Source organism: Zonotrichia leucophrys, chromosome 10, assembly GCF_028769735.1.
Source record: "Zonotrichia leucophrys gambelii isolate GWCS_2022_RI chromosome 10, RI_Zleu_2.0, whole genome shotgun sequence".
In the NCBI taxonomy this organism is placed as follows: domain Eukaryota; kingdom Metazoa; phylum Chordata; class Aves; order Passeriformes; family Passerellidae; genus Zonotrichia; species Zonotrichia leucophrys.
In genome coordinates this window covers 11,089,491-11,115,789 of record NC_088180.1, presented here as the reverse complement: position 1 = coordinate 11,115,789, position 26,299 = coordinate 11,089,491, and the positions used below count along the sequence as shown (strand labels likewise).

Here is a 26,299-nt window from a genome sequence, read left to right as displayed (position 1 = left end):
AAGATGAAAGGCCAGCCCTGGGATTTCAGCAGTCATTTGCACTGCCTTTGAAAGCTCAGAGGCTAAACAATTAGGGCTTAATAATAGTTCAGAAAAAATCCATCAATTTAGTGATCATCACAATTACAAGGTCAGCATGGGCTTGACAATTTAAAATTGCCAAAACCACCATCATGTAATAATATTAATAATTCTGTTAGTTTCTTATGCCAATGCACCCTATTGCCTTAGACTGTACACTACCAGAGTGATCTGAAAGCAGTGCAAGTTTTATGCATCCCCAATACACACACAGCCCTCCTTCCCCTCAGCCACCACCCCACCAGTTTGCCAAGTCGCACAATGAATACAAACTTCTTCAAATAAAGTACTCCTTTCTAAAAAAGCAGGCATCCCAAAGGAAAACATCTACAAAAACAGCTCTTGCACCTGCTCAACCGAACATAATTAAGATTCCTTACAGAAAGAAGCGTTTTATTCCCTCCCTCCAAAAACATAGTTTCCCTTCCTCCCAAAATCATTAGCACTCCTGGATGCTTTTGTCGTTCAAAAGTATCAACTATGACAATAAAAGAAGACACATTATTTTTCCCCTCTGTCCAGGCATTGCCGAGAGCCCCAAGCGGCCGAGCACGCCAGGCTCCGGTGTTATTTCCCAGGTGCCGGTGCTGCGCTCCCGGAGCTCCGCCGTGCCCTCACGGGGATCCTCCCGAGCGACCCTCGCCCCGCACCGCGGCCGCCCCCCTCCTCTTGCCGAGGGACCCCGCTCGGGCAGAGGCTCGGGGCTGTCCTGTCCCGGGCTCACCCACCTGGAGCGGCGCGCCGGGGAGCGGGCCGGGCACGGCCGGCGCACGGGAGAGCCTCGGCTGTCACGGCACCGGGGATGCAGCATCCTGCCCCGCCAGCGGCGGCCCCTCCCTCACGCCAGGCTCCAGCCCACCGCCGCGCCCCAGCCAAGGTCCTACAGGCTGCTGGCAGCGGGCCGCCCCCGCCGCAGCCCGGCCCCGGCCGGAGGCGCCTCCACCTGCGGCGCGGGGCCCGGCCCGGCCCGGCTCCCGCTCCGCCGCTCGCCCGGCACCCCCCGCGCAGCCGCTGCCTCCCCGGCCAGCCCGAGCGGGCGGGCGGCCAAGCGAGCCCGGTCCCCCCCGCGGCACTGGCGACGCTCCGATGGCGGGGGCCGAGACCCCGGCAGGCCGGGACCAAGCGGTTCGTCTTCCCCCGAGGGGCTAAAGCTACCGTGAAGTCAGCCCCCGAATCTGATGCAAAGCAGCTTCCAAAACCGCAACCATCCTGTGTCTCATCTGCCAGTAACTCTCGCTATACAGCTACAAATCTGCTCGCACACCGAGTAGGTCTTTAATCATGCTGCCCTCTACAATAATTTTAGGTTTCCTACTGTAAATCTGGCGAATATGTCTCGTACGACAGCTTTGCTCTCGTTCTCCCTCTGAGCTTCGAGCTTCTGAACAGGAACGCCAAAATCCTCTACCTTTGCGCTACGGCTTCCCCTGATGTTCCAAGCTTTCGCCGAGTCCGCTAAGAGCAGCACGTAGAGAAAGGGCTCTGATCCCTGCCACTGAAGTTAAAAATATGCTCCAGCGAACTAAACATAACCGATGAAGAGTTTGTTCAAATATGTTGCACTGGAAACTTTTCCAATCTGTTTAGGTTTCTCACCAGCACGGGAAGGCGCCTCCTCTATCGTTAGGAACAGAGTGCCCTCTGCTGAAACCAGCCCGCAGAGCCGCACGCCCGGCCCGGAGCAGCGCCAAGGATCGCGGGGACCCCGCCGGGACCCCAGCGCTGCCCGGGCTGCCTCGTCCGAGCCACTGGAACCCACAGACCGCGCTGGTTCAGGTCTCTCTCAGGCCGGACACTTGAGGAGAGCTGTTCTTCCCAGTCTGTACATGATGATAGTATAGAGTGTGTAACAGCTAAGAGTGCTGCTAAGGACCCGATCTCCTATTTTTCTAATACCGCTCAGCTGAAAGTGTATCAGCTTCCTGGAAAGCCTGGCTTTCCATCTATTTTAGTTGCCACGCTTACTTAAACAGTCCTATAACATCAGTTATAACCCTGAAAACAGTTTCTCTATGACATCAGTTATAACCCTGAAATTATCTTCAAAATTTTATACCCATGAAGGTAGTATATAGTTCAGACTTAATTGCAGCTGATTTTAAAGGCAGAATTTAGCCACTAGATAATCTAATGTAGAAAGTACATTTTACTTTGCTAAAACCCTGGAGATGAAGCTGACCCTCAACACCTGCCATCTTCTTAGGAATGTACCCAGCTGGCACCATCCTTACTTAGAATATCTATTCTCTTATAATTAATACATAGAAATGTTATAAATATTTGTTCATCTGCAATAAATTTAAGTGTAGAAAAATTGTGTAGTACAAAGCAGCCTAGATTAGCTCACATCAGATTCAGCAACTCAAGCCAGGTTGCTGTTTCCATACTGTCCTAATTCCTCATGTGATCCTGGTCCCAGGTTAGAGATTCTATGTCTGAATTTTTACAGCACTTAAGAAAACAGAGGTAAGCATCCACAAGCAATCCCCCCAGGGAGATTTCAGAAAGCAGCATTACAGTAAACACCTCAAGTACCTTGTGGTACCTACCTTGCAAAGTTAAGATCAGGAAGGTCCTACCCCACCTGCTGAAATTACTTAAGTGTTGTTAATTCCATTCTCCCCCACAATCCAATAGGTCTGGTTACATTACATTGAAATCATCCTTTTTGCAAAGAAGATAAGCACCCAGAAAATAACAGTATTTGGAGCATAAAAATCATAAAAATAGCCTTAGCCTACTACTAGAAACTTCACAGGGGTTTGGAAAGCCCTTTCCTATGTGAAAACAGGACATTTTCCTGCGTGAATCTCATTCTCATTGAATGCTGACTTGTGTTCTCATTTATCCAATTTCTTCACTCAGCCTCACTACACACTCCTGCCACTTTACTCTTTTCTCTCTAAACTTCCACTGAATCTGGAAGCTTTGAAATCTTGACTCCTGTTGGAGGTCTTCATAACCTCTTCTGCAGAGCCAAGCAAAAACTGATTGAAACTCAGGTGTCCAGGCAAAATGTGATTGAAAACAAGCACTTCAAATTCACGGCACCTGCAGCTCCATAGCAGACTCATTAACACACACCCTAAAGTTAAAAGGGCTACAAATTAAAGGTTCTCGTCGCCTCATTTTCATACCTGGAGAAGTTTGTTAGCAATTCTGCAAAAACTAATAACCACTTGAGCTTAAAATAAAACATCATTCTCTAAGAAAATGCTTGACTTCCCTTTCGCTTACCCTGTCTTGCACAGATTACAAACTCTTCAATGCAGAACTTCTGCTCTTTGCCTATTACAGTGTCAAGTGCTTTTGGTATTACCTTCCTAGCAGTTCTCACCACAGAGTCTTTTAATTCCCACTCATGCCACATTAGCCCAGCAGAGCCAGTATAAGATTTTTGAGCAACAAACTATAGCAATGCTTTTAATACTCAGTTTAGATGTATTTGTCTATTGCTTTCAGCATTTTTTTGTATTCCACATGTGTGTTGTTTTGGCTAGTGTCTAAAATATATATAATTTAAATTACATGGAAAATGACAACTCTAAAGCTTCTACTGTTCAAAAAATTGTGAAATATGGATGTTTGCACTTATTATTCCATTGCACACATAACACAATGTCATCCATCTGTACAGCTGGCATGGTCTCTAATGAGGACAGTGGTTAGAAATATGATGGTGTTATTCTTCATTTTACACAGACTTAAGACCATGTGTCTTCACTATCAAACATAACCATGAAATAGTTTGTAATTTCTTGATTTATGGTCATTGCAACAGAAAATTTCAACTTACACTTAACAGTGTGGGCAGAAATGGCAGAGAAAAAAGATTCTGCAAGATATAGCTGCCAAAGGGCCAAACTGAAAAAAAATTAAATCTCTGGTCTGGCAAACAAAAAGCCTCTGTTAAATCACACGATAACCACCAAATTTCACTCTTTGAACATTAACAGAAAACAGTCATATTTAAAAGAGAAACTCAACACTTCTCTATTTATCTTTGTCCTGAAAAGCAGGTAGACATACCTCTTCAACAGATTCCACTTATATATAATTATTTCCCCAAACCAAGTTCAGCTACACAAATCTGATGACCAGGCCATTCTTTCATCACAACAAAAGTCTTTACTACTCAAGGGAAAATATGTTTGGCTAAACTACAAATTTAAAATCCATTGAAACAGTGCAGAACAACATTTGGCTCATAAATCAGCATTCTGAATAACATATAGCAAAATTGGAAATATCCTGCAGAGGCCCCATGCAAAAACTGCATTTTGGTTCAACATCTCAAAGTTATCAGTAACAGAGCTGCACCTGATTGAATAATGAAAGCAAAATGTTAAATTTCCTGTAGCTAGAATAATGAGAACCCTGACACAGCCTAATCAGTTTTTTGGCCCAGCATTGCATGTGCACAGGGTTCTTGTTTACTCTGAAATAACAAGCCCTCCAGGGCAGAGAACAGTCACACACTGTCACCCTTCACAAGTATGTTATACCCTATCAAGAGTATTAGTAAAAAGGTACAAAGTTCAGCCACAGCACCTTGTCTTTCATTTATTGGTGCTATGGAACCTATTGCTTTCCATGTAGATCCTTGCCCTGGGCTTTAGAAACAGCTCCATCACAACAGTAAGTAGAAAAAAAAAATAATTTTGAGGCTTTCAGAAAGGAAAAACTGCTTATGTATAGATCTAAACATAGTAGAAGAAAACTACTGTCTTCTTCTCAGTTTGTGTTCAAATGACTCTAGAATTACCTAAACAATATATTCAAATGGTCACTATTTCAAGTATTTGAATAAATATTTGTCCTTTCTTGTCTCACGAATTCCTTTTAGTGCTTAAGCAAAACAATTTGTGGTTCATTTCCATATATATGATCCTATACTGTAAGAGCAAAACAAACACACCTTCAAATGGCACAAACTTACTTTTTATCCTAGCTCACAGTTCACAGCCTTAACTAAAATATTAGAATAAGCATTTTGAGATAAACTTATAATACACTGACATGATTATTTTGTGGGTATGTAAAAATATATTTTAGAAAGGATTTAGGTGATTATATTGGGCAAAATTAGAAAATATAAATTTATATTGATAAAGTTTGAATGCAGATAAAGCAAAATAAAAGACTCATTGCAGAGGTAAAATTTCAGTTTATCTACACATAGCTATGTGTTAACAGATACTCTTTCTAAATTGCAAAATAACATATCCCCACTGAGACTATGGATATGAATATTGAACTCCTGAGCTTGTCTACCACTTTCTTTTCATGCAACAGTGACCTGTTTTCCTCATTCTGTGACGGCCCTCACTTTTGTGATTGTGCAAAACAAGATGTTACTGAGAGCTATGTGGAAGAGGCAATATTTGGTGAATAAACAGGGGCTCTGAGGAAATCAATTAAATTGCAAAGCGTGAGCAACAGACAAAGGTCAGCAGGACCTGCCCTTGCTGTAATGGCTCACTGGGAAGAGCAAGAGCAAAGCAGGTGGCCTGTGTGCCACAAGAGACTTGTGCACATCACTACATGAGCACCCACCACAATGCACACCAACATGGAAATGGAAGAGAACATAAGGAGCAAACCAGGAGAAGGAATGAAAAAATCAAACGTTGGAAGAAATGCATGATGCAGCATGGGGATGAATACCAGTAACACACAGAGTGAGGCTATGAAAAGAGAAGATGAACACACACTTCACTGTGTACCTTCACACAGCGAGCCAGGTGCTGGGCACAGCAGTAATAATGCCACACCAACACACACCACACATAGCAACAGCTTCTGTGTGTGCAGCTGAGAGCAGTTTGGTCACTGGCAGCTGGAAACCAGGACAGCCCAAGCAAAGAATTTGCCCAGTGTCACCTATAAAAGGCTATTTTCTGGTGTATTTTCTACCAAACAAAACCTATTGTTTACTTCTGTGTCCAGTAAAGCCACAAAAAACTTAATTTTTTCACCTGTTACCATCTTATAGACAGCTGCTTGTTCCACAGCAGACAAAAACCATTATAAGCCAAGTGGCTTGTACTGCTCAATTTAACCAGGCAAATAGAGACATAGGCTGGAGTCCTGCAGAGAAGGATCACTTACACAGTGATGAGCTCTTCAAAGGCCTTTCCCATCTCCATGTGCAACCACCAATGACACAGAAACTGCCCTTTCGCCTTTCTGGTGGGTGAGCTCTAATTCTCTCAGGGAAAAGTACCTACTCAGGAACTGTAGCAACCATTATCAGGCCACCAGAACTCAATTTGTCCTTGTTAGCTCTGGTCACATGGGAGTCACTAGCAGCTCTCTGTAAACAGACTGCTTAGGATTGATATCAATGTTTATTGATATAGTCCAACACCTCAGAGTAATATCATTTGAAACAGTATTACTGCTATGCATGATAGCTCCTCAAGGTGTTATACTGTCCAGTGATACCTTGATTTGTTTCCAGTGGGTGTTTAGGAAAAGACCCTCTTGACTTACAGAGCAGAATAATATCCAGAGAACAACACCAAAATGCCACTTAGCTTTCCATTTTTTATACTGATTCTGCATTTATGTCTATATTTGTTAGTGCAATATTGTCACAATAGCCAAGCCTGATTGCTTACTATGTACAGCCACAATTGCATGCAACCCTTGAAAAGCAGATATGAATTCAAGCATTTTGTATTGGGTCACAAAAAAATGAATTCTAAAAAAGATACCACAATCAAGAAACTTCACCTTACCAAAGTATGTAGCAGACACGTCGCTATCATCCAAAGAGTGGCAAAGTTACAATAACCAGGCAGGTACAAAATCAGTCCATGGGCCAGCAGAGCCCACAGCTCAGCAAAACCACAAGGAAGCAAAAAGGGTGGGGTGTAGGGGCAGGCCAGAGCTTAAATGCAGCTCCAGCAGCCCTGGGCACAGCGTGGGCAGAAGCCTCAGCTGAGGCTGATTAAGGTCATGACGGCTGTTAGTGCATCAGGAGCCCTGACAACATTTTGGGACAATCACACACATTGCTTACACCTGGAGTTAGTTAGAAGATACCTATAGAAAAGGATAACAAAAAGTTTACTTGATTTTTTTTCCCCCTACTTTTTCATTGTATTACTTCATTGTTGTTTTCTTTTTTTCACCTAAATCCACCAACTCAAGTTGAAGGGCTTATTAAGATACTTGAAAAAAACCACAATGGTTTTTATTCCAACTTTGTGGCATTTACTAATACCGTCTAAATCTCCCATATCTACATTTTACTGTAAAAGGACTATTTGTATCATATTTTTACTGTGATTTATTCTGGGATGTGTACCTTTTCCCGCATTTCCTCCCCCCTCCCCCCCAATCTCTTAATCCCGGAACATTCCTATACATCTTTAAACTTGAAACAGTGGGGAAGGATGGCACAGGCTTATCTCTGCAGGAATTCCTCAGCTATATTTGTGGTCTAAGCAATACAGACTATCAAAGAAGAAGTCAGAAAAAAATGTCACAAAGAAAAGAATCAGCCACGATTTCATTATGCTTTTTTTGAGCTGCCTTCTTCTGTTCTCGCACAGGGAGAGTAGGTAAAGAATATAAAAGATAAAACTAGTTCGGACTATTTTTGAACTATTTCTTTCAGCTGTTTTTGTTTGCATTATTACAAAGCCTTGGCAGAGAAGGAAAAATATTCTTAGAATAGCAGATTTCTTGCTTTGTCCTGCATGTGTTCCAAAACCGTACAACGTATTTGAACAGCTGGCCAGTAACATGCAATGATCAAGCACGGCAATGACACACGATCACAGTGCTCTTTGTAGAGGACTGAGGTTTCAAAGCTGAAATAAACCCTCAGATGTACACATCTTGTCTTAGAGGTACACGTTCAGATTTAAGCCATGCTTTTTATTTTTATTGAATTGAGCTTTCTATTGGCAATGAAGGACAAACAAGTACTGATTATATCAAAATGGAACGCTGGAACAGCTCTGCAGGAAATAATTTCTTGGTGGTGTTGCTCCGACAAGAACCAGAGGAGCTTAATCTGGCTCTATGTCGCTCCCATGCTGTACATGGCTTTAGAATCATGACATTATGTTTTGGGTTTTTATGAAAATGTGTAAAGATGCTCAGAAAAATATCCTGTGGATTCACACCTTTGTCTGTATCCTTATCTATGCTGTCATTTTGTATCCAGAGGTATAACTGATTTAATTCTAAACTCCCCAGCTACACTCTTGGGACAAACAGTTGTTCTCCTGCTTGTCCACCTATAAAGAGGAGCTTGAATTTATGCCTACACTCTTCATAAAAGTCTATCTTTACACTTAAAGAACTCTAAGAGGATGCCCAGGCTATTTTTCTGCGTTGCGAATAGCAGCTTAAGCTAAAATCTTAATTGACGTTTCTTGTAACTGCTACAACAAACACTGTAATTTACAGTTATAGTAATGTTCAGATATTTTTATGCTCATACTTAATGAGTTTCCTACAGCATCTGCTCTCATAAATGGAAGTAAAAAAGGGTAAATTAAGTAGCTGGTGGAGAAAACTGATAATTATCGTTGTTCACATCACAATTGAAGAAATGCTGAAGCAACCTTCTTAATAAACACCGATTTTTATTAAATGTAATTAGTGTAAGGCTTTACAGGCTGCTTCACACAGGTTCTCTTTCTACATCCATTCTTCCTTTTGCTCACGCATCAGCTTTTAAGTAGAACATATAAGTGGGATGGCTGACAGGAAAGCTAAAACGCCCACGAAGAGCAGAACGGTTATTTTCATCAGCTGAGCAATTTGCAAAAAAAATAAAAATCCCAGACACAACAGTCAGAGCACTGACGCAGCAGCATGCTGGAGTGTGAGCATCACTGCAGCTGTCATGCATCTTCCTAAAGCTGCGATTTTGGTTTCGCCCCGACCCCTTGCACCGGTCTGCGAGAACGCAGGGCTGCGGTGGGTTTTTCCTTCCCCGCCTTCTCCGGGCAGCACCATTGGACTGATAAGATGCAGCAAGACACATGTGAAAGATAAAGCAAAGGGGAGGCTGGGGGAGAGAGAGAGGAGGAGAAGAAAGGGAAAAAAAAAAAAAAAAAAAAAAAAAAAAAAGTGTTTTCTCCCGGGCTCGGCCGGGCCGGGGCGGCCGCAGGGCGCAGCCCGAGCCCTTTAAGCTGCCCACCCCGGGCGCGGGCCGGCGGCAGCTGGACGCTATTTATACCGGGGCGGCGGCGGCGCTCGGTGTCCTGCGCGGGGCGGTCCCGGCGGCGGCGGGGCCCGGAGCGGAGGCTGCCATGGCCACGGCGCTGCCCCCCACGCCGGCCAGCGGGAGCCGCTCCGCCAGCCGCGCCGCCGAGTCCCCGCTGAGCCCGGCGCGGCTCAGCCGGCTGCAGGAGAAGGAGGAGCTGCAGCAGCTCAATGACCGCCTGGCCGCCTACATCGAGCGGGTGCGGGCGCTGGAGGCCGACAAGTCGGTGCTGCAGCAGCGGCTGAGCGAGCACCAGGCGGGCAGCGACCGGGAGATGGGCTGCCTGCGGCTCCGCTATGAGAACGAGCTGGCCGACGCCCGCCGGGCGCTGGACGACATCGCCATCGAGCGGGCCACGCTGCAGGTGGAGCTGGGCAAGATTGGCGAGGAGCACCGGCAACTGCACGTCAGGTCGGTGCTCCGGCCCCGAGCAGGCCTCCCGGCCTGGGGACACCCCGGGGAGCCGCCTCTTCGGGGCTCCGGCGGGATGAGGGGAAGGGGATGCTGCTGACAGCAGCCCGTGGGCTGCGGGAGGAGTGTGGGTGATGTTTCGTGTCCAGGTCGTGCAGTGTGATAACCCCGAAGGTGGTGCGCTCTGGGGTTAGGAGATGTCTGGATGCCTGTTCCAAAGGTGTGCTGGGGTTACACTGCTGAGTGCCTCTGATGCTATAGGGTCACATCAGCACCTCCCTGGGATGGGCATGGGACTCCTGCAGATCGTTTACTGCTGAGTGCCCTTCTGGCCTATGAATCCATAGATGCATGGGTCTGGCACCATGCCTGTGTTTACAAACACTGAAGATGGTGGCAGTTATATAGAAAGTTATGGAGGAGTGTTTGTATGGAGTCAGTCCATCTTTTTTGGGCTGTTTAGCTCAGACTTTGCCCAAAGGGGTATATAAATAGAATATAGTTCTGGGAGCAGTATGGCTTACCTGGTCCAGGTTGGTTCTGCTCAAAAGTTTTCCTAGTGGCTTTTAAGTCTGAGATGAGCTGCCTGCTGTTTTAGCTTGGCTTTCTTGTAAGCTGGAATAATCATCTTGACTAAGCTCACCAAGTCTGAACAAAGGCAATGTGAGTGCTGTCCCATCCTCCAAAAGGAGGTGTGTGAGCAAGTGTCCCATCCCAACAAGCTTCCTCTATAGAAATATACAGCCTGCTAGCACTGCTAGTTACTGTAGTGCCCCGTTGTACCCCCATATCAGTTATAGACTTGTAATAATTTGGATGTCCGCAGTCCCCTCACATCTTGTTATAAATCTGTATCAGAGCAAATTCAGGCACCAGCTTCTTTAATGCCTGGAGGAAGTATTGCCTCCTCGTAGACTCAAGTAGCTGGTCTAGTTGGGAATCAAACACATTTTTACTGTAAGCTTCTGTTTTCAGCTGCATAGTTGTTGGGCTTGTCTCTGTCATGCTAGGTTTTGGCTCACAGATCTGTTTCATAAATCTAACCAGCCACTTGAGTGGACAGTGAGGAGAGGGGTAATGCCTGTTATAAGACTTTTCTGCTGCTCTTTGTGTTTGTATAACTCTGGCTTTGTTTGTAAAGCTTTAGACTTGGCAGATATGCAATTCTCTACACTGTTGGGTTGGATTTTTTCCTTTACAGTAACCAGGTCTTAGAAGTGGTTAAATTTACAGCCCATGGGAAATGATACATGGTACATATTGGCTTCTGAAGGGACTAGACTGAAGTCCTAATATTAATGTGTGTTGTATCTGGGCTGCCTAACTGCAAATGTCTCAGATGACTTGGAATAAACTTTGAGGGTATCGTGTCCTTAGACATATACACACCCTTTAAATAACCTGGTGGCTGTTTAACTCTTATAGAATGAAATGTCACCAGATAATTTCCCAACAGCATTAACTATTGGCCCTTATTATTCACTGATTAAGAAACTCAAGGTTTTTGACAATAATAAACTGATTGCATTTGGGTTTTTTTCTTACTACTTAAACAATGGTGACTGGAAGCAGGCCAAAGCTGTTTGGGGAGGAGGAATTGTAGATAAGCATATTGGTTGAATTTGGAGCCTCAGGAAGGTCAAAGCAACTGCAGTAACACAGCAGAGAAAGACAAGACCAGTTCCTTTTGTGCACCAGAGAAATGTGGATGTGCATTTTGCTGCTGAACAAACACAGTGTAGCAGCTAAGATTGTAAGAATGAATTCTCTACCTGCTGCTGACATCCTCTGGCCTTGATAAACTGGAGTCTGTTTCAAATACACCTGATATCTTTTGGTAAAATTGTTTAAATTCTCCAGTTCAAGCCTATGTGACATCCTGATTCACAAGGAATGTGATTGGCAGTGCCTTAAAGTTTTTACTTGTAATTGATAGTCTGTAGGCCACACTTAGCTCTGGAATGGTTGGTATATGGAATGTGGCAGAGTACTGTAACTGTCACTGCTTGCTGCATACGGGTGTAAAGTGGTGTTCTGAACCCCAAACTTGGATTAAAGGGGTAGTAAATGCTCTTGTCAAAGTCAGATTTGTTAATTTGTTGCTCTTAAAGATGAAATGTCTCATTCCAGGGTTCTTTGAAAATAGTATTTTTCAGGAAAGAAAGCAGGAAACCTGAGCCTGGCTGTGAGATGTTTACATTGGAAAGTGAACTCTTAAAACAGATACTATTGAAATTTCTTTTTGCACACACTTTGATTGCAGAATGAAATTTATATTATTGTAGGATGAAACAGTCAGTATTATGCAGTGTTATTGATGTACTTAATATCGTATGCAATACATTAAGTGATAGGGGTAGCAGAGACCCCAAAAGGAAGGTAAATAATTAATATCTAAAAAAGAAAGAAACCTTAAACTACAGCATGTTATCTTGTTTTTCACTGTTAGTAGAGCTATGTTTTTCCTAGAGACTGAGTAAAGAGTAAATAACTTCTAGCACAACACAGTCAACAAAAGCCTCTGAAGAGCAGGGCTAGAAAAGGCCTTGAGCAAGCACCTGATGTAGCCACATTCCCCAGGCCTGTGCTGGAACCAGCCATACCTGCATCTCTTCCAGCAGATTCTGTATAACCCTTATTTTAAATTCCAGATGATGGAGATTCCAGAATATCCCCCCCCAGGCAGTGTGCTTCAGTGGTGAACTGCCAGTTTCCTCTCCCTAACATCTAACCCACGTATTCCTCCCTGCAATTTAAGCCTGGAGCTTCCTGTCTTTCCTGCAATAGACATGGAAAATAGATTCCCTAACTCTATGCAGTGGTCCTTCATGCATTTAAAAATTGTTCTGTCTCTTGTCACTATTCCCTTCTCTAGACTAAACAACCCTTAGTATTTTCCAATCTTTCCTTGCAGTTCAAGCTTTCTGAAGTTGATCAATCCTGCAGAATTGCTTTGGACTCTTGCCAACTGGTCTCAGGTATCCCTGGAAAACTCATTGTATGAGTTGACACAACTTTGCCACTTGGCAGAACTGGTGTTGCCAAAATAAATTGAGGACTTCCTTTACTCTTTGTAATCTCAAATACAAGTTTTGAGCAGGGACTCTGACTCTGGATAGTGGGCAGGCAACTGGAAGGATTTTAAAAGTTGGAGCAGTCTGGGGAATTATGGCAGCGTTCTTCCCTGACGGGAGCTCGTTGTGGGTCCTTCTCTCACTTCTCCACTGTGGTGCCGATGGCCACTGAAGGGTGTTGGCCATCCAGGTGGTGCGTGCGGTTCCACTGCGGTATTGGTCTGGAGATGAGATGGATATTTGATATTGATATTTGCCCTGAAAGCCAAGCTCCCCTCACGCTGTGCCTGCCCTGCGGTGTGAGGGAGAGGAGGGAGTCCCTCGCGGCGGTGGCTGAGGGGCTGCAGGCGGCAGAGCCCCGGCGGGGCAGCTCCCGGGCCGGCCGCTGGCCTCCGGGGGACAAAGCTGCCTGTGTGCTGCGGGGAGGAGGAGCGGCACCGCCGGCAGCCGCAGCCGCGCTCCGCCCCGTCAGGGTCCCGAGCTGCCCTCAAGGCCCGGCGCGGCCCGGGCTGCCCGGCCGGGCCGTGCGGGGCCCTGAGGCACTCCCTGCGGGGCTGGGGCCGCCTGTGCTGCGGGGGTGTCCGTGCAGGATTGTCCGGCCCCGGTCGCTGAGCGTGCCCAGCCCTCCCCGTGCAGCCGGGGGCCTGTGCCGTCCCTTTCCTCTCCCCTCGGGAATGCCGTGGAAAATAGCTGGCTTCCGCTTGGGCTCCGCTCTGAACGAGCTGGAAAATGGGTCAGGAATCTCTCCGGTGTAACAAATGATGCTTGTCGGAGGGCCCGGTCTGGTTTGTTTTCTGCTCTCACCGTGAGCCTGACAAACCTCTCCTGTCTTTAACCACGGAGCCCTCTGAAGGGAAACAGATTGAGGACAAATTCTCCCACGCTAGCTGCACTTAACAGTGTAAAACTCTCTCCTGTAGGAACTCCAAAAAGGAAAGTGATTTAAACGTGGCCCAGGCTCGTGTGAGAGACCTCGATGCCCAGCTAAATGCAAAGGAAGCTGATTTAGCAATAGCCCTGAATGAGAACCGGACTTTGGAGAATGAGCTCCGTGAATTAAAGGATCAAGTACTCAGTGTAAGGCTTGCTGTTGGAATCTAAACTTGGGTTTTCCTCCTGCAGTTTTTGCTTCATTTTCCTCAGTTATTGATATTTAAAAGCAGAGAAGGCCTGGTAACTATGACAGTGACAGGTGGACAAAAACCTTGCTGACAGCAAATGCTACTGATGGTGGTTTCCTTAAAACTTCCACCTAAAGGTTGTAGGTACCTTTAATTCTATGAACACAGGATGTAATGTTTCTTGTTCCAGAGTCAAAGCAAGATGAAATGTTCTGCTATAGTCCCTGTAGCATTCTCTAACACATCAGAGAAGTGTGTAATACTGAAAGTGTATATTAATTTGTCAACATAGGCTGTATTTAGAGGATTAAGTGTCAAAAAATTATATTAGTAGGAAGAAGTTTGGAATAATTACAGTTTAAAAGGGGAGGAATATATATGAATAGTACAATTGATTCATCAGAAGTCTACTTTGAGGAGTCAAATTTAGCTGGTGGGATTAAGGGCTGTTCTATATTTCCCTTGTGGGAAATCTAGTCTACATAACAACTAGATAGGATACTATCTGTTGCTGATATTTGGATCCCACTGACACAGGAACTTAGAGTAACCCACTTCATTCAACCAATGTGTTTTGATTGCTGGGGTAATTAAGTTGAATGACCTGTAACAAATTGGCTGCCTAATTTGAAAAAATACCTCTTAATTTTGATAACTCTGTCTGTCTTTCCAGCTTAATCTGTCACTGGAGGATACTAAAAAGCATCTCCACAGTGAAATGTTGAGGAGGGTGGACCTAGAAAACCGTATGAAAACATTGCTGGAAGAAATGACGTTCCAGAAGCGCCTTCATGAAGATGTATGTTTTAGCTTATTAACAAGGCATCTTTTTAGGTGTCCATGATCCTTGGATGCACTTAAAGCCCATCTTAACATTGCTTTTTTCTCTAAAAAGGTAACTAGCAACCTGTGGCAGCCCATCAGCTCATAACATCCACCTAAATAGGAAGGCTCAAGAAAGTACTTAACCTCATGTTAACTGGGATAGTACCAATAGGTATCTGGGATATGAGAAATTTCTTAGGCTGCTTTTCTAAAGAGAACTGAAATCCCAATATATTATGTTGTGTAGGTGATAGTGCCTATATTAGTTACTGTTAAATGGTTCCAGATGTTTACTTGAAGCCTAAAGTATGAGAAGTTAAATCTTCTTGAAGCAACTTGTGTTCCCAAATTTCTTGGCACTTCTCAGAGGTGTCTGGTAACCCTTGTGAGAGAAGTCAGTACATACAACTAAATGAATAATTGATATATGAATGTAAACCAGCTTCCTTCTTACTGGTAGGAATCTCAAAGTGTGCAGTTTGATAGAGAACTCTAATTTTTCTAACTAACTGCTACTACTTTTTGAATAAAACAAGAACAGGTGAAGTAACAGTGCTTAAAGAAACTGAACTGTATATGCATGTGTTCTAAGTTACAAAACCAAACAATCTATCTAGTTCAAAGCATTAGTCTTGCAAATTAAATATTTACTATATTTTAGTTTAAGCAATGTTGGCAGTGAGGTGGAAAAACAATAGTGAGGCAGCAAGGTGGATGTGCCAGCCTTAATGGGTGAATAAGATATGCATAAAGATGAATTACTGTGTACTCAGTGATAAATCTGCTTCAAAAGGGATGGACTTGTGAAGCTGGTACACTAAATCCAGTTTCAAACTGTATTGGCTTGTTTATTCTCTGAGAAATTTTTTCCAGGAGCTCAAGGAGACAAAAAGAGTCCATGAGAGCAGGATAGCAGAAGTAGAATCTGGCTGTCAAAGAGAATTTGAGAGCTTGCTCTCAGATGCTCTGCAGGGGCTCAGGAAACAGCATGAAGAACAAATTCAAGGCTACAAAGAGGAGATGGAGCGAACATTCAGTGCAAAGGTGAGTTTGGAAAAGATGACAGTAAAACAAAACTGAAGTTCTCTGCACCTTGACATAATTAAGGTCACACTGGCAAACACAGCTGATAATGGAGCCCCTGCATTCACTGCACAGCTTCTTGGCCTAAGTTGTTATGGAATTTCAAAGCAGTGTCAAATTTGACAGTAGGATTTCTGCCAGCATTTGATCCCAAACAAAACTGGTTCAGGCATAAATACAGGGAGGGATTAGAGGTTGGTCATATTTCAGACTTCTGACAGATTCAGGACCAAGGTGTGTTATGTTTGTATTAAGCAATTTCAGTCTTGAATAAAATCTAACTTTTCCTACACACCAACTTGCATGCCAACTCAGGGAATTCCTTTGGGTGTCTGTATTTGTTTCCACTGAAAATTCTGTAAGGGAAATTTTCTGTTTCCACTGAAAATTCTGCTCTTGAAGGAGCACTTTATCCTTTCTTGGGATATCTCAAGACTGAGGTATTTGTAGAACAATTCAAAGCTCCTTATAAAAATGCAGGAACTCTTTACTAATAGACCTTTTGGTGAAGAGTAATAACAGTTTGATTTGTACACCCAATATCCTGCAGTTCTACACTTTGACAAGCAGCTTGTAAACATATTCTCCATTGGTCTTCTGGAGAATCAATTTACTTAATATCCATACAAAGTCCTCATACATTACTAACTGAAATACCCTAATCCAGAAATCTTTGCTACCTGATTATTGCTGACTTTTTCTGATATAAATGTCAAACTTGTGTAAACCTCCCTGGAAAGCTATACAGAACTTTCTGACCTGGACTTTATTGTTATCTGCACACTTCAGTAAAAGATAACTATTTCCAGGTGTAACAGGTGAAAATTATTTGGTGTTCCTTCCTTGTTTATAATACATGATAATGTGCAACTCAGGACTAACAGTGACTTATTCACAGGTGGAGAATGCCCAGCTGACTGCACAAAGGAACTGTGAGTTTGCCAATGCTGCTCGGGAGGAGCTGATGGAAAAACAGAAGAAAGTGGATACTCTGCTTTCTCAAGTTAATCAATATCAAAGCCAGGTTCTGTCTTTATTTGTATAACCTTATTATTTTAATTTATTCTCAATTCAAAATATTGGCCTCTTCTCTCTAATCTTCACATATGGTTTAAAATTTTTTTTTCCCCTCTCCCCTTAATTTTAGAATGTTGCTTTGGAGAGCAAAATAAAGGAGCTACAGAATTTGCTGGATTACGATCGTGATCTCCATCGACGGCGTATGGCTGAAAAGGAGGAAGAAATTGCACAAGCTCAGAAGCAGGCACAAGCACAGCTGGAAGAGTATGAGCAGCTCTTAGATGTGAAACTGGCTCTAGACTTGGAAATAAATGCGTACAGAAAGATGTTGGAAGGAGAGGAACAGAGGTAGGCTATGATCTTCATTATGAGAACTTGCTTCATTCAAGTCCTCTACACTAACTCTATCCTTCAGAATGAGAAACAAACATTAAGAACATCATTAATATAGTATTTCAGTTACTGAAGCATCATCTTCTGCAAATGGCACTTATGTCCCACATCTACCACATGGTGTAGTAAGATGAAGTAATGTCATAAATCCAGCTGATAAAATTCAAAGGTCCATTAAACATTCCTCAGCTTTCTCAAAGTGCAACATCTTAGAGATGAAGAGCATTCAAGTTCCATGAATGAAGCTGGGAACTTGGATCAACTCCTGTCTATGCAGACATGGTATCTTGCATGCATGGTGAGAACATGCACTCTCAATACATGCTAGGAAGGGTCAAAAGCTTAAAATGATTTTCACAAGCCTTGTGTCTGTTGAGACTTTAAAGGACTATTTAGTGCAGTTGTGAATCTTCTCTTATCAATATGAGCCTGCTCTGGACTCTGGGGCTGTCTTCCAAACTAAACAAACCACTTAGCTACTCTTGGCAATAAAAGTAAAGTTTTGTATTTAAGACTCCATGGAAAGCTTGGATATAGGAAGCTGTTAGGCCTGGTTGTAGTGGGAGGGTAGGCATGAAAAGAAGCAAAGCACAGCAGATACTCAGGTGAATGTTATCTGACTCCCTTCTAGGCTAAAGCTGTCACCCAGTCCAGCTTCACACAGCACAGCAATTAAAGCAGCAAGCCAGGGCCGACGATACCTGCATGGGAAGAAAAGGAAAATCAAAGAAACCAAGAAGAGGGAGCGTAGTGCTGCACTTAAGACTATTCAGCATGTTTCAGCTACTGGAAATATATCTATTGAAGAGATTGATGCAGATGGGAAATTTGTCAGGCTTAAAAACCACTCTAATGAGGTACTTGCATTTCAAGTCTGCATTGTAATGTATCGCTGCTCAGGGATGGCTTTGGCTTAGTGACAGACTAGAGACTGACCTTTGGGTACTGCAGGTGCTCTGTTCCCAGGGCTGTCTGGGACGTGCTTTTGGGTGCAGGTGCAGGGACTTCTATTATGCAGAAATTGAACATCAAATTCAGGCTAACACTACCAGGAGTACTACTCACCTTCAATGAACTAAATAGGAAAAAAACTATCCAATAGTAAATTGGATAGTTTTCAAATTAGTTGAAAATACTTAAAACAGCTGAAAGGTTAAATACAGTTGGTGATATCTAATCTATGCAGAGGGTTTATCTGGCCAATTAGCTAATTCTTCCACTAGTTTAGTTTGAAAATCCAGAACTATTAGAGTTCATCATCAGGACTTCAAACATATGGCTTGTAGTTTAGCCATTATTAAAGTACCTGAAATACAGAATGGCCCATGAAGTTTTAAGGTGCTCATAAATATATATGTATATGTAGTTGGTAGGTGGCCATGGCAAATTGCTTCTCAAAATCATCCAATACTTGTATGCTACATGAGTGGGATTAAAACTGGACCATGAGTCTGGGAAGAACCTTGTGTTTGAATTACCTGGTGTTGGTCTGTAATGCTGAGAGAAATTTCTTGTCTCACAGGATCAATCTCTACATGGCTGGGTGTTGAGACGACGTATTGGAAGTGTGGCAGATGTTAATTACAAGTTTCCTTCAAGGTTCACTCTTCAGGCAGGCCAAGAAGTTACAGTAGGTATTGGGTTTGTAAAGCTCCCTCAGAGCCCTGCTCTTATGTTAGATGTCAGGAGAGGTTCCTGTAATATGGAAAACTAAATAGACTCCAAGTGTCTAAAGAACTAAAGCTCTTATGTGTTGATAGATAGGGGGGAAAATCCTTGAAGCGACTTGATCTGAAATGCTAATTACATTTCCTTTAAAGCTTGAACTGAACTTGGATCATCCCAGAGTGGAGTGTGCTCTAATTGTAAACAGAATCATTGTATTCTAGGAGTTTTTTAGGCTTTCCCATACTCCTGTGACTTGATAAAAGTTGTGTGGAGACTCAGACTCTTGCTAAAACCTTTAGCCTACTCCAGGTCAGCAATGCTGACTTCATGATTTGTAGTACTAACAGAAATACTGGCTCTAAAATCGTACTCTAAGTACATGTAGATGGTGATCAAAGAGCTGAACTCTACACTTGCTACTCCAAACTGTGGAGGAGTTTGTTCAACAGATCAGTGAGTGATTCCAGGTGGGAGGCTCTTGTACACACAAGTTGCTGCCCTGAGCATGTCTATGACTATGGCTTGGCTCTGTGACTCAAATGCTCTGTGTGGCCAAGCAGGGCTACCTCTACACTGGACAGAAGCTGTTAACAGCCTTTTCTGCACTGCTTTACAATCTTCAGGTAGAAAATCTTTACCAACTATTCTTGGTAGTCCTGAAAAGAACTAACTTGCCAGGGATTACAGTGGTTCTCCTACTGGATGTCTGTGGTATTAAAATACTTAATTATATATGCTAGACTGAATTGTTATCTGACTATAGAAGATCCTTCAGAAGCTCACAGTAAATCTGTTGCAGATCTGGGGTGCAGCTGCTGGTGTTAGCCCAGGTCCTAGTGATCTGGTGTGGAGGTCTCAGAAATCTTGGGGAACTGGAGATAATATTGGTGTTACACTCATCGCCGATGATGGTGAGGTAAGTGAAATAATAAAATGCTTCTACTGTCCTGATGCTAAACTTGTTTGTGCTTAATTCCTGTGGGGTCTTGGTGGGAATTCAATTGTATTCTAGGAGCTTGCAGAGAGGAAGATAATGCTTGTACCCAGAGAAGAAGAAAGTGAGCAAGATGATGATTATGAAGAAATAACTGGAAGTGAAGCAGAGTTTGCATCTCAGGTAAGCTGCCTGAAGTTTACATATATGCTGTCAGTAGAGTCATTTAATGGCCATTTCTTTTCCTTACTGAATGAAAATACTTCTTCAAGTACTCTTCATATCCCACAACTCTTAATGTTTTTCTTGATGTCAGACCAAAAGAAGAAGAAAAAAGAAATGTTGTTTGGTTTCATGATAGTGGTTCCTGTGAGCATCCTTAAGCAGGTGAGATGGTGAGAATCATGCTTGTCACCTCATAGAAAATTTGCTTCATCAGTAGTGCTGCAGTCTCTTGTCCCATGTAGGATGTAGCTTGCATGGCTTTGCACCAGAAATGCAACTGAAGTTCTGCTTATTCTCTGAGTATGGTCAAACAGTAGCATTAATTGTTTGTTATCTTATTACTGACACATGGAAAATTCAACCTTTAATGTCCATATCATCTACCTATCTGACTGTGAATTAAAGCTGTTATCCCAAGAACAGAATGCAAACACTGACTACTTCTGTGGGATGAAGGGACTTCATATTCCAGTGTCCCTAAATTGCTTTTAAGACAATTTCAGTGTGAACTTAAGGTCAGTATACTTACAAACTTTTGGCTATCAACTTGCATGGTGTAATATCTTGTTCAAGATATCCAGCCCTCTCAAATGCCTTGTGACTGACTGTAATACAAGTCTGAACTGGTGCATTTTGGATGCTCCTACTGTACTTTGATATACTTTTAGCTATCTTTAATTGCTGAAATGATCTAAACCAACTAATATGAGGGCTTTAAGTTGGTCCTAACCAAACAATTATAGACTGTACTGAATTCAAGTTGGTTTGTGTCTTGACCTGAAACAGTACTATGGTACAAACTCCAAAGCCTGAGAGCAAGGGGATGCTTAGCTAAAACCTCTTCTTCCTACTGGCAAATGTTCAGCTCCTGCAGCTCTTCCTAAAACTGATTCTACACAGTTACAAGGAGGGTCACATCTTACTGCACTAGGTTAAAGCTCCCACTACCATTTCATAGATATTTTCATCATGTATCTGTCTGAAAACTAACTTAAAAGTACCTTAGTACTGTCTTTCTGCAAAAAAAAAGGTACCTAAACAGGCAGTTACTGCTGGGTTTTGGGTTGTTTTTCCTTTTAAACAAAATCTGGTTAAATATCTGTTACTACAATACCATGTGACTTAAAGGATGTTTGTCAGTCTCCTGACTTGCATGCACATTCTTGTAATATTTTCAGTCTCACTGAAAAATGGTGAGACCCTGTTAAATAGGCTATTGAGGAGGCCTATAATGCTGTTCTGCCCTTTGGGCTCTTAGTGGTACAAGCTTCCACTCATACTCAGAGTAGGGCCTCTCCTCAAGGATGGCTTCTTTTTATTTTAAAAGGCATTTTTTGAATTTACTTATATGACTTGTTCAATAATCAGTGATGGAAAGCAAAAGTAACATTTTTCCTTACACTTCTAATCTGTTTTATCAGCAACTTTACAATACAGTTGTGTGCCATTTATGGTAAGAATCAATTCTAATACTTCCAATCAAATTTTAATGTCATTCCTGTTTGCTGAATTCCTGTCAACCTTTTGATATTAGTATCTATATGCTTCTGCTGCCTTGGTAGTACTGAAACGGCTGCTTAGTAAACAGAAGTTATCTTGTTGCCTGCAGTAAAATAATGGGAAGAATGCATGCTGTGCTTTAAAGGAAGGCAGTGTTTCCCTGTTTTGCTTCTGCTTTTACCATCCTAACGAGGGCAGCACGTATCTGCATGCCACTGAAGTTCTGCTGCTTGGGGAGAGAGGAAGTGATGGGCAGTCTGACAGCCTTTCATTTAGGAAGGCACAAGCTCGTGTATTGCATGGATTTCAAGACTTGTGTAGTACAGTTCATGTACTGCCTCTTGAAAATCCACTCTGCTTTGTTAATAAGTAACTAAATCTACAAAGTGCTGAAAACCCTATCTGCCTATATGAGGCTCAAGTAGGTAACCAGCAAGAAATACTTAAGTTTGTACACATGCTAATTAGCCTAATGTTTTCATGTTTTCTCTCTGCAGCAAAATGAAGATCCCAGCTGTTCTGTCATGTAATGTGGACAATAATCTGAAAACACATCTCAGTCCCAGGTGACACAGACTGTATGTGTATTGACATCTTCTGTCATATCTGGAATTTGGAACTCACATATTCCATCTGATGTCTTTGTAAGAAGCATTGTCCATAACATGATGGAATCTCCTGCCTTCTGATACTGGGCCCTGGCCTTGGATTCACTGATTCAAAGAGCAGTAGAGTACAAGCTCCATGTGAAGTTGTTTTTACTTTTACACAAGGATCTGGTTTCTGTGACCTGCTGAAACAGAAGGGTACAGAGTTTACAAAGCTTCTAAACATGTGCCCTAGGATACTTGACAATGAACATGAGGCTGCCTCAGCTTTCTCAATATTCTGACATGGAGTTCTCCAAAGGTAATTTCTCTTTCCAGCCTGAGTGGGAAACATGGGACTGATCATACCTCTGCACCTTGAGCAAGTCCGAAGTAAAACACTGTCCTGAAGAGTGATGAGTGGTCTGAAATGTTTCCTGCTCAGATCCTGATGCAGAGATACATAAAACTGGTCTGGGTCACTTCCTAGAGTGAAACACTTTAGAATTAAAAGCAAGTTGTCAAAAATATTCCTTCCTGTTATTAAATGTTACTGTTTCTATAGTCTAGCACCTATTGTATTGTATATTCCTAGGTACAGTGTATCACAGCAGAGCTGTGCCAGCCTTAACTTAGACAAATGTATCCTGAAAATGTGAAAAAGCATCTCATTCTGGCAGAGCAGGTACTGTGACCTGTGCTGCTGGCACTGTTTGATTGGTCCCAACAGCTTTCTAAGGGGCTGGAGAGAAACATGCTAAGTCAAAACTCAAAGCTAGAAAGCCCCAACTGTAGTGAAAAGCACATCAAACTCGCTGCTCTTGGAGCCCTTATGTGCTAAATCTCCATGCAGGCTGCAGCTGTGTCTGTCTATGGGACAGCTGGGGGAAACTGGTTATGGGCCACTGTGCAGCTCCCTGTCACTCTGGTAGCTCTGTGCTCCATGGAATGCTGTCCTGTCACCCTCAGGAGGGGACAGTCAGCCCCAGGGCACTGCTGTCACTCTGTCCCTCCTCTAAACTGCTCCCCTGCTGGCCCTGGGGGAAAGGAAGGGCTCTGAGCCACATGAAGGAAACTTCCACCTGAGAGCAGGGGAGCAGCTGAGCCTGCAGATTTCTCTCAGTGCTGCAGTAGTGTTTTGACTGTCTTTTACCTTGCCAAAGTGTTCAGTTCCAAATTCAAGACCTGCTCTGTGTGAGGATGAAGGTGCTAATGTGAGGTTTTCCTATGCTAGCTTAAACTCTTGTATTATTTAAGAATTCTAATTTTGAGACATCAAGAGTAGATGCTGGTTTAAGACTTGGATTTTAGCAGATCCAAATTATTGTTCCATCTCAAACAATAGAAATAGCTGTTGCTCTAACTTTGCTGTATTTATCTTTATTTCTTAAAACTTTTTTAACTATTAAAGATATTTTTCATGTATATAAAAGCAGTCTTGGATTTAAATATTTGAAGATTAAATAATAAAGGTTTGTCTGTTCATTGATTTCTGTTGAGTGGTTCAAAAGACTTTGCAGTAATAAAACTGATGATATTAGGGACTGCAGAGAGGAGAAGCCTTCAGCAATGCATTATGCTCTCCTGTTTATCACTTGAACTAGAGCTGAACTGCTATGAGCTTAAGAGGAATCTTCAGTAGACAGCTTCCCTGTAAAGAATCCAGCTCCCTTCTCAAATCTGTCTTGTATGGGCAACTGGCAAAAGACTACACCTTCCTCCAGGGCTGCTCACTTTGTTTGGTCACTGCTACACTACTAAGCCAAGCAGGAGATGGTAAACAAAACCAAAGTGATTCTATCTGCATTTGGATAAGTACTTCTGATGCCAGACTTCTTCCTTAATTTAGAGGCTTTTCTGTTATGTTTTTAGTTATTGCATTTTTTTACAGCACTGCCTATTCTTCTTTCTCCTCCTTTCCAACTAAATATAACAAATAGAAATGTACTGAGTTCTCATTTGTGTGCAGTAGGCACCAGTGCTACTCACCCCTTTCTCTCACTGGAGTTCTCTACAAACCCTATGGAACTAGGAGCAGTTTGTACTTTGTTCCAAGGAATTTCTCTCTTTTCCTTCTGCTAGAAAAAGATGTTAACAGACATAAATGCTAAACAAGCAATAGAGAAGTAGCAAGATTATTCATGCATTGTTTTTGTCACTGAAAGCTGATCTATTCAGCAAAAGTGACCTCCTGCTCAAACAAGTGCCAGAACCATCAGTACAGAAGCAGCAACCACTTTTCTTACCCCACAGAAATATTTATTCAGTTTGGTCAGTAAATTATACCAATTTTCAATGCTGAGAACTTGTACTTAGTACAACATCATCTTAATATTGACAACAACCACTTTGCCTTTTGTCAACATACAATGCAAAAGATGAATTAACTTGTTCACAATAAATTATGGTGTGATAGATGAAAACAGCTCAAGGACATCAGTAACTTAGGAACTGGTTACAGTTAGCTTCACTAACAGTATTTTTTAAAATGGTTTTCAATAGTAAAATCATTGCAGCCAAAGATAAAAAAAACCCACATACAATAATAGCAAGGAAATGCATTTTTGGAGCAACAGTGAGCTACCAGTAAACACTTCATACAGTGATCTTCAAGGCACAAAGCAAAAAAACTGGGTATGGGTTTTTTTGCAGGTTGACAAATCAGGGGAGGTGAAATTTTTTTGAATATAAAATAAATACATTTTAAAAAGACGCATACAAAAGTCAGTAAGTCAGTCAAATAGCAAGGCTTTCACAGAATGCCACACTGACAGAACATTTGTGAATCCATTTCAGTCATGAAATCATGTTCACAGCTTGAATGACACGATCACTGAGGCAAGGGAACTATCACTTCAACATAATTAATGGGGAAGAAGCCAGACTCTCCATTTAACATCCCCTCATACCAATTCTCATCAATCTGATTGGTCAAAGTTATGATGTCCCCTTCCTTAAATCCAAGCTCGCCTTCATTTTCTGGCTCAAAGTCATAGAGAGCTTGGCAGCAAGGCTGATCCATGTGCACTGATGAACCTGCCCCAGTGACAGAAAAAACAACCACATTAATTGAGCTTCACAGCATCCCACCAGCCCCTCAGCACAAAACAAGGGGTCACAAATGTAACCCTGCTGTCCTGTCAACAGCAACAGCTTTTCCATTGCTTTTATTCATTAAAATCTGGTGCTTCTACATTTAAAATACAAGATTAGTGATAATAAGTTTAACACATAATTGTTCCTTAAGTTCAGACGCTACTCCTCTTTCATTCCTAGCAGCCTTCCCTCTCAAAAGGATGTTTATCTCCAGCTGAGGGTTTGAGTAATCAGTTGTCAAACCCCATGTGCTCTCTGTGGAGCAGCTGCCAGAGGAATCGGAAGGGCAGGAGCTGAGGAAGCAGAAAAGTCAACAGGGGAAACGACAAGGAATCCTTTAAACAAATGGCACTGCAGCACACTGGTCCTGTGGGAGCACCTACCAGGGGCAGGGGCTCCTGCTCTGTCCCACAAACACAGCCCTGCAGCGTGAGCAGAGCCCTGGATTTTCACACCACACTGCTGAACAGGAGTGAGGTTCCACCCTCACCTGAGCAGTGACAGTTCTGGGTTACTGCTCCCTGAGCTCGAGTGCTCCTTTATTTTACACATCCTCCATCTGAACCAAGGCAAGGGCTATGGTAGAAACAAAGGCACCTCACCTGTCAAATTACTTGAGGGATGAAAACAGTTTTCTGATACAGTATGTGGCTGTTCTTGTGATTTGCACTGTTTATCCTAAAAATATCTTAATTTCAAATCACCCTTAAACATTAAAAAAAAAAGTTAACCTTGTTAACTTGCTAATGCAGTAAATACCTTTTTAAAAGATATTCTCATGAAGGAGTATTAATTAGTTTGGATTGGTGGTACCAATATATATGTAACATTTGTATTTATTACTAATTAGAATACTTTTTATTAGAATAATTATGTTCAAATTGTAAAGCTCAACTCTGTAGCCAAGGACTAGTCCATGGTTCAACTGTAGTTCAGCCATAACAGATTTTTAACAACATATGTAATGTATCCAAGTAAAAGTCTGGTAATTTGAAATACATTTATAAATGAAGACCAGGAGAAAAGGTTTAATGCTGCTGCCTTGTAAA

At 42.5% G+C, this 26,299-nt stretch overlaps 3 protein-coding genes across 10 annotated transcripts in view; 1 reads left to right on the top strand and 2 right to left on the bottom strand.

The window, feature by feature from the left end:
* ADAMTSL3 (ADAMTS like 3) overlaps positions 1 to 6,984 on the bottom strand; it is a 174,702-nt gene extending 167,718 nt beyond the window's left edge. For 3 of the 5 annotated variants that reach the window (XM_064722091.1, XM_064722092.1, XM_064722088.1), the window contains exon 1: positions 6,825 to 6,984. The gene's annotated coding sequence lies outside the window, so the exon portion shown is untranslated. Of the gene's footprint in view, positions 1 to 809; positions 924 to 1,489; positions 1,615 to 6,824 lie in introns of those variants that run through there. The other 2 variants (XM_064722090.1, XM_064722089.1) reach the window with 2 other exon arrangements.
* A 2,324-nt stretch (positions 6,985 to 9,308) lies between these two features.
* Positions 9,309 to 23,643, top strand: LOC135452204 (lamin-B3-like). 4 transcript variants are annotated; one of them, XR_010441553.1, is made up of 13 exons: positions 9,310 to 9,724; positions 13,719 to 13,875; positions 14,593 to 14,718; positions 15,618 to 15,788; positions 16,726 to 16,851; positions 16,975 to 17,195; positions 17,872 to 18,097; positions 18,763 to 18,870; positions 19,708 to 19,824; positions 19,921 to 20,025; positions 20,159 to 20,229; positions 21,489 to 21,520; positions 22,065 to 22,144. XR_010441553.1 is itself a non-coding variant. In XM_064722096.1 (12 exons), the coding sequence occupies exons 1-12, from the start codon at positions 9,360 to 9,362 to the stop codon at positions 22,135 to 22,137; spliced, it is 1,827 nt and encodes a 608-aa protein (XP_064578166.1). In that variant the 5' UTR covers positions 9,309 to 9,359; the 3' UTR covers positions 22,138 to 23,643. The 4 variants fall into 4 exon arrangements, 3 of the variants coding, with proteins under 3 accessions (XP_064578166.1, XP_064578163.1, XP_064578165.1); XM_064722096.1 differs by lacking the exon at positions 20,159 to 20,229 and having other exon boundaries at positions 9,309 to 9,724; positions 22,065 to 23,643; XM_064722093.1 differs by lacking the exon at positions 21,489 to 21,520 and having other exon boundaries at positions 22,065 to 23,643.
* Positions 23,644 to 24,391: 748 nt separating this feature from the next.
* Positions 24,392 to 26,299, bottom strand: part of SH3GL3 (SH3 domain containing GRB2 like 3, endophilin A3) — a 42,369-nt gene continuing 40,461 nt past the window's right edge. The window contains exon 9 of the mRNA XM_064722097.1: positions 24,392 to 25,190. Within this exon, the coding sequence (XP_064578167.1) occupies positions 24,985 to 25,190 (206 nt within the window). The 3' untranslated portion in view covers positions 24,392 to 24,984. The remainder of the gene's footprint in view (positions 25,191 to 26,299) is intronic.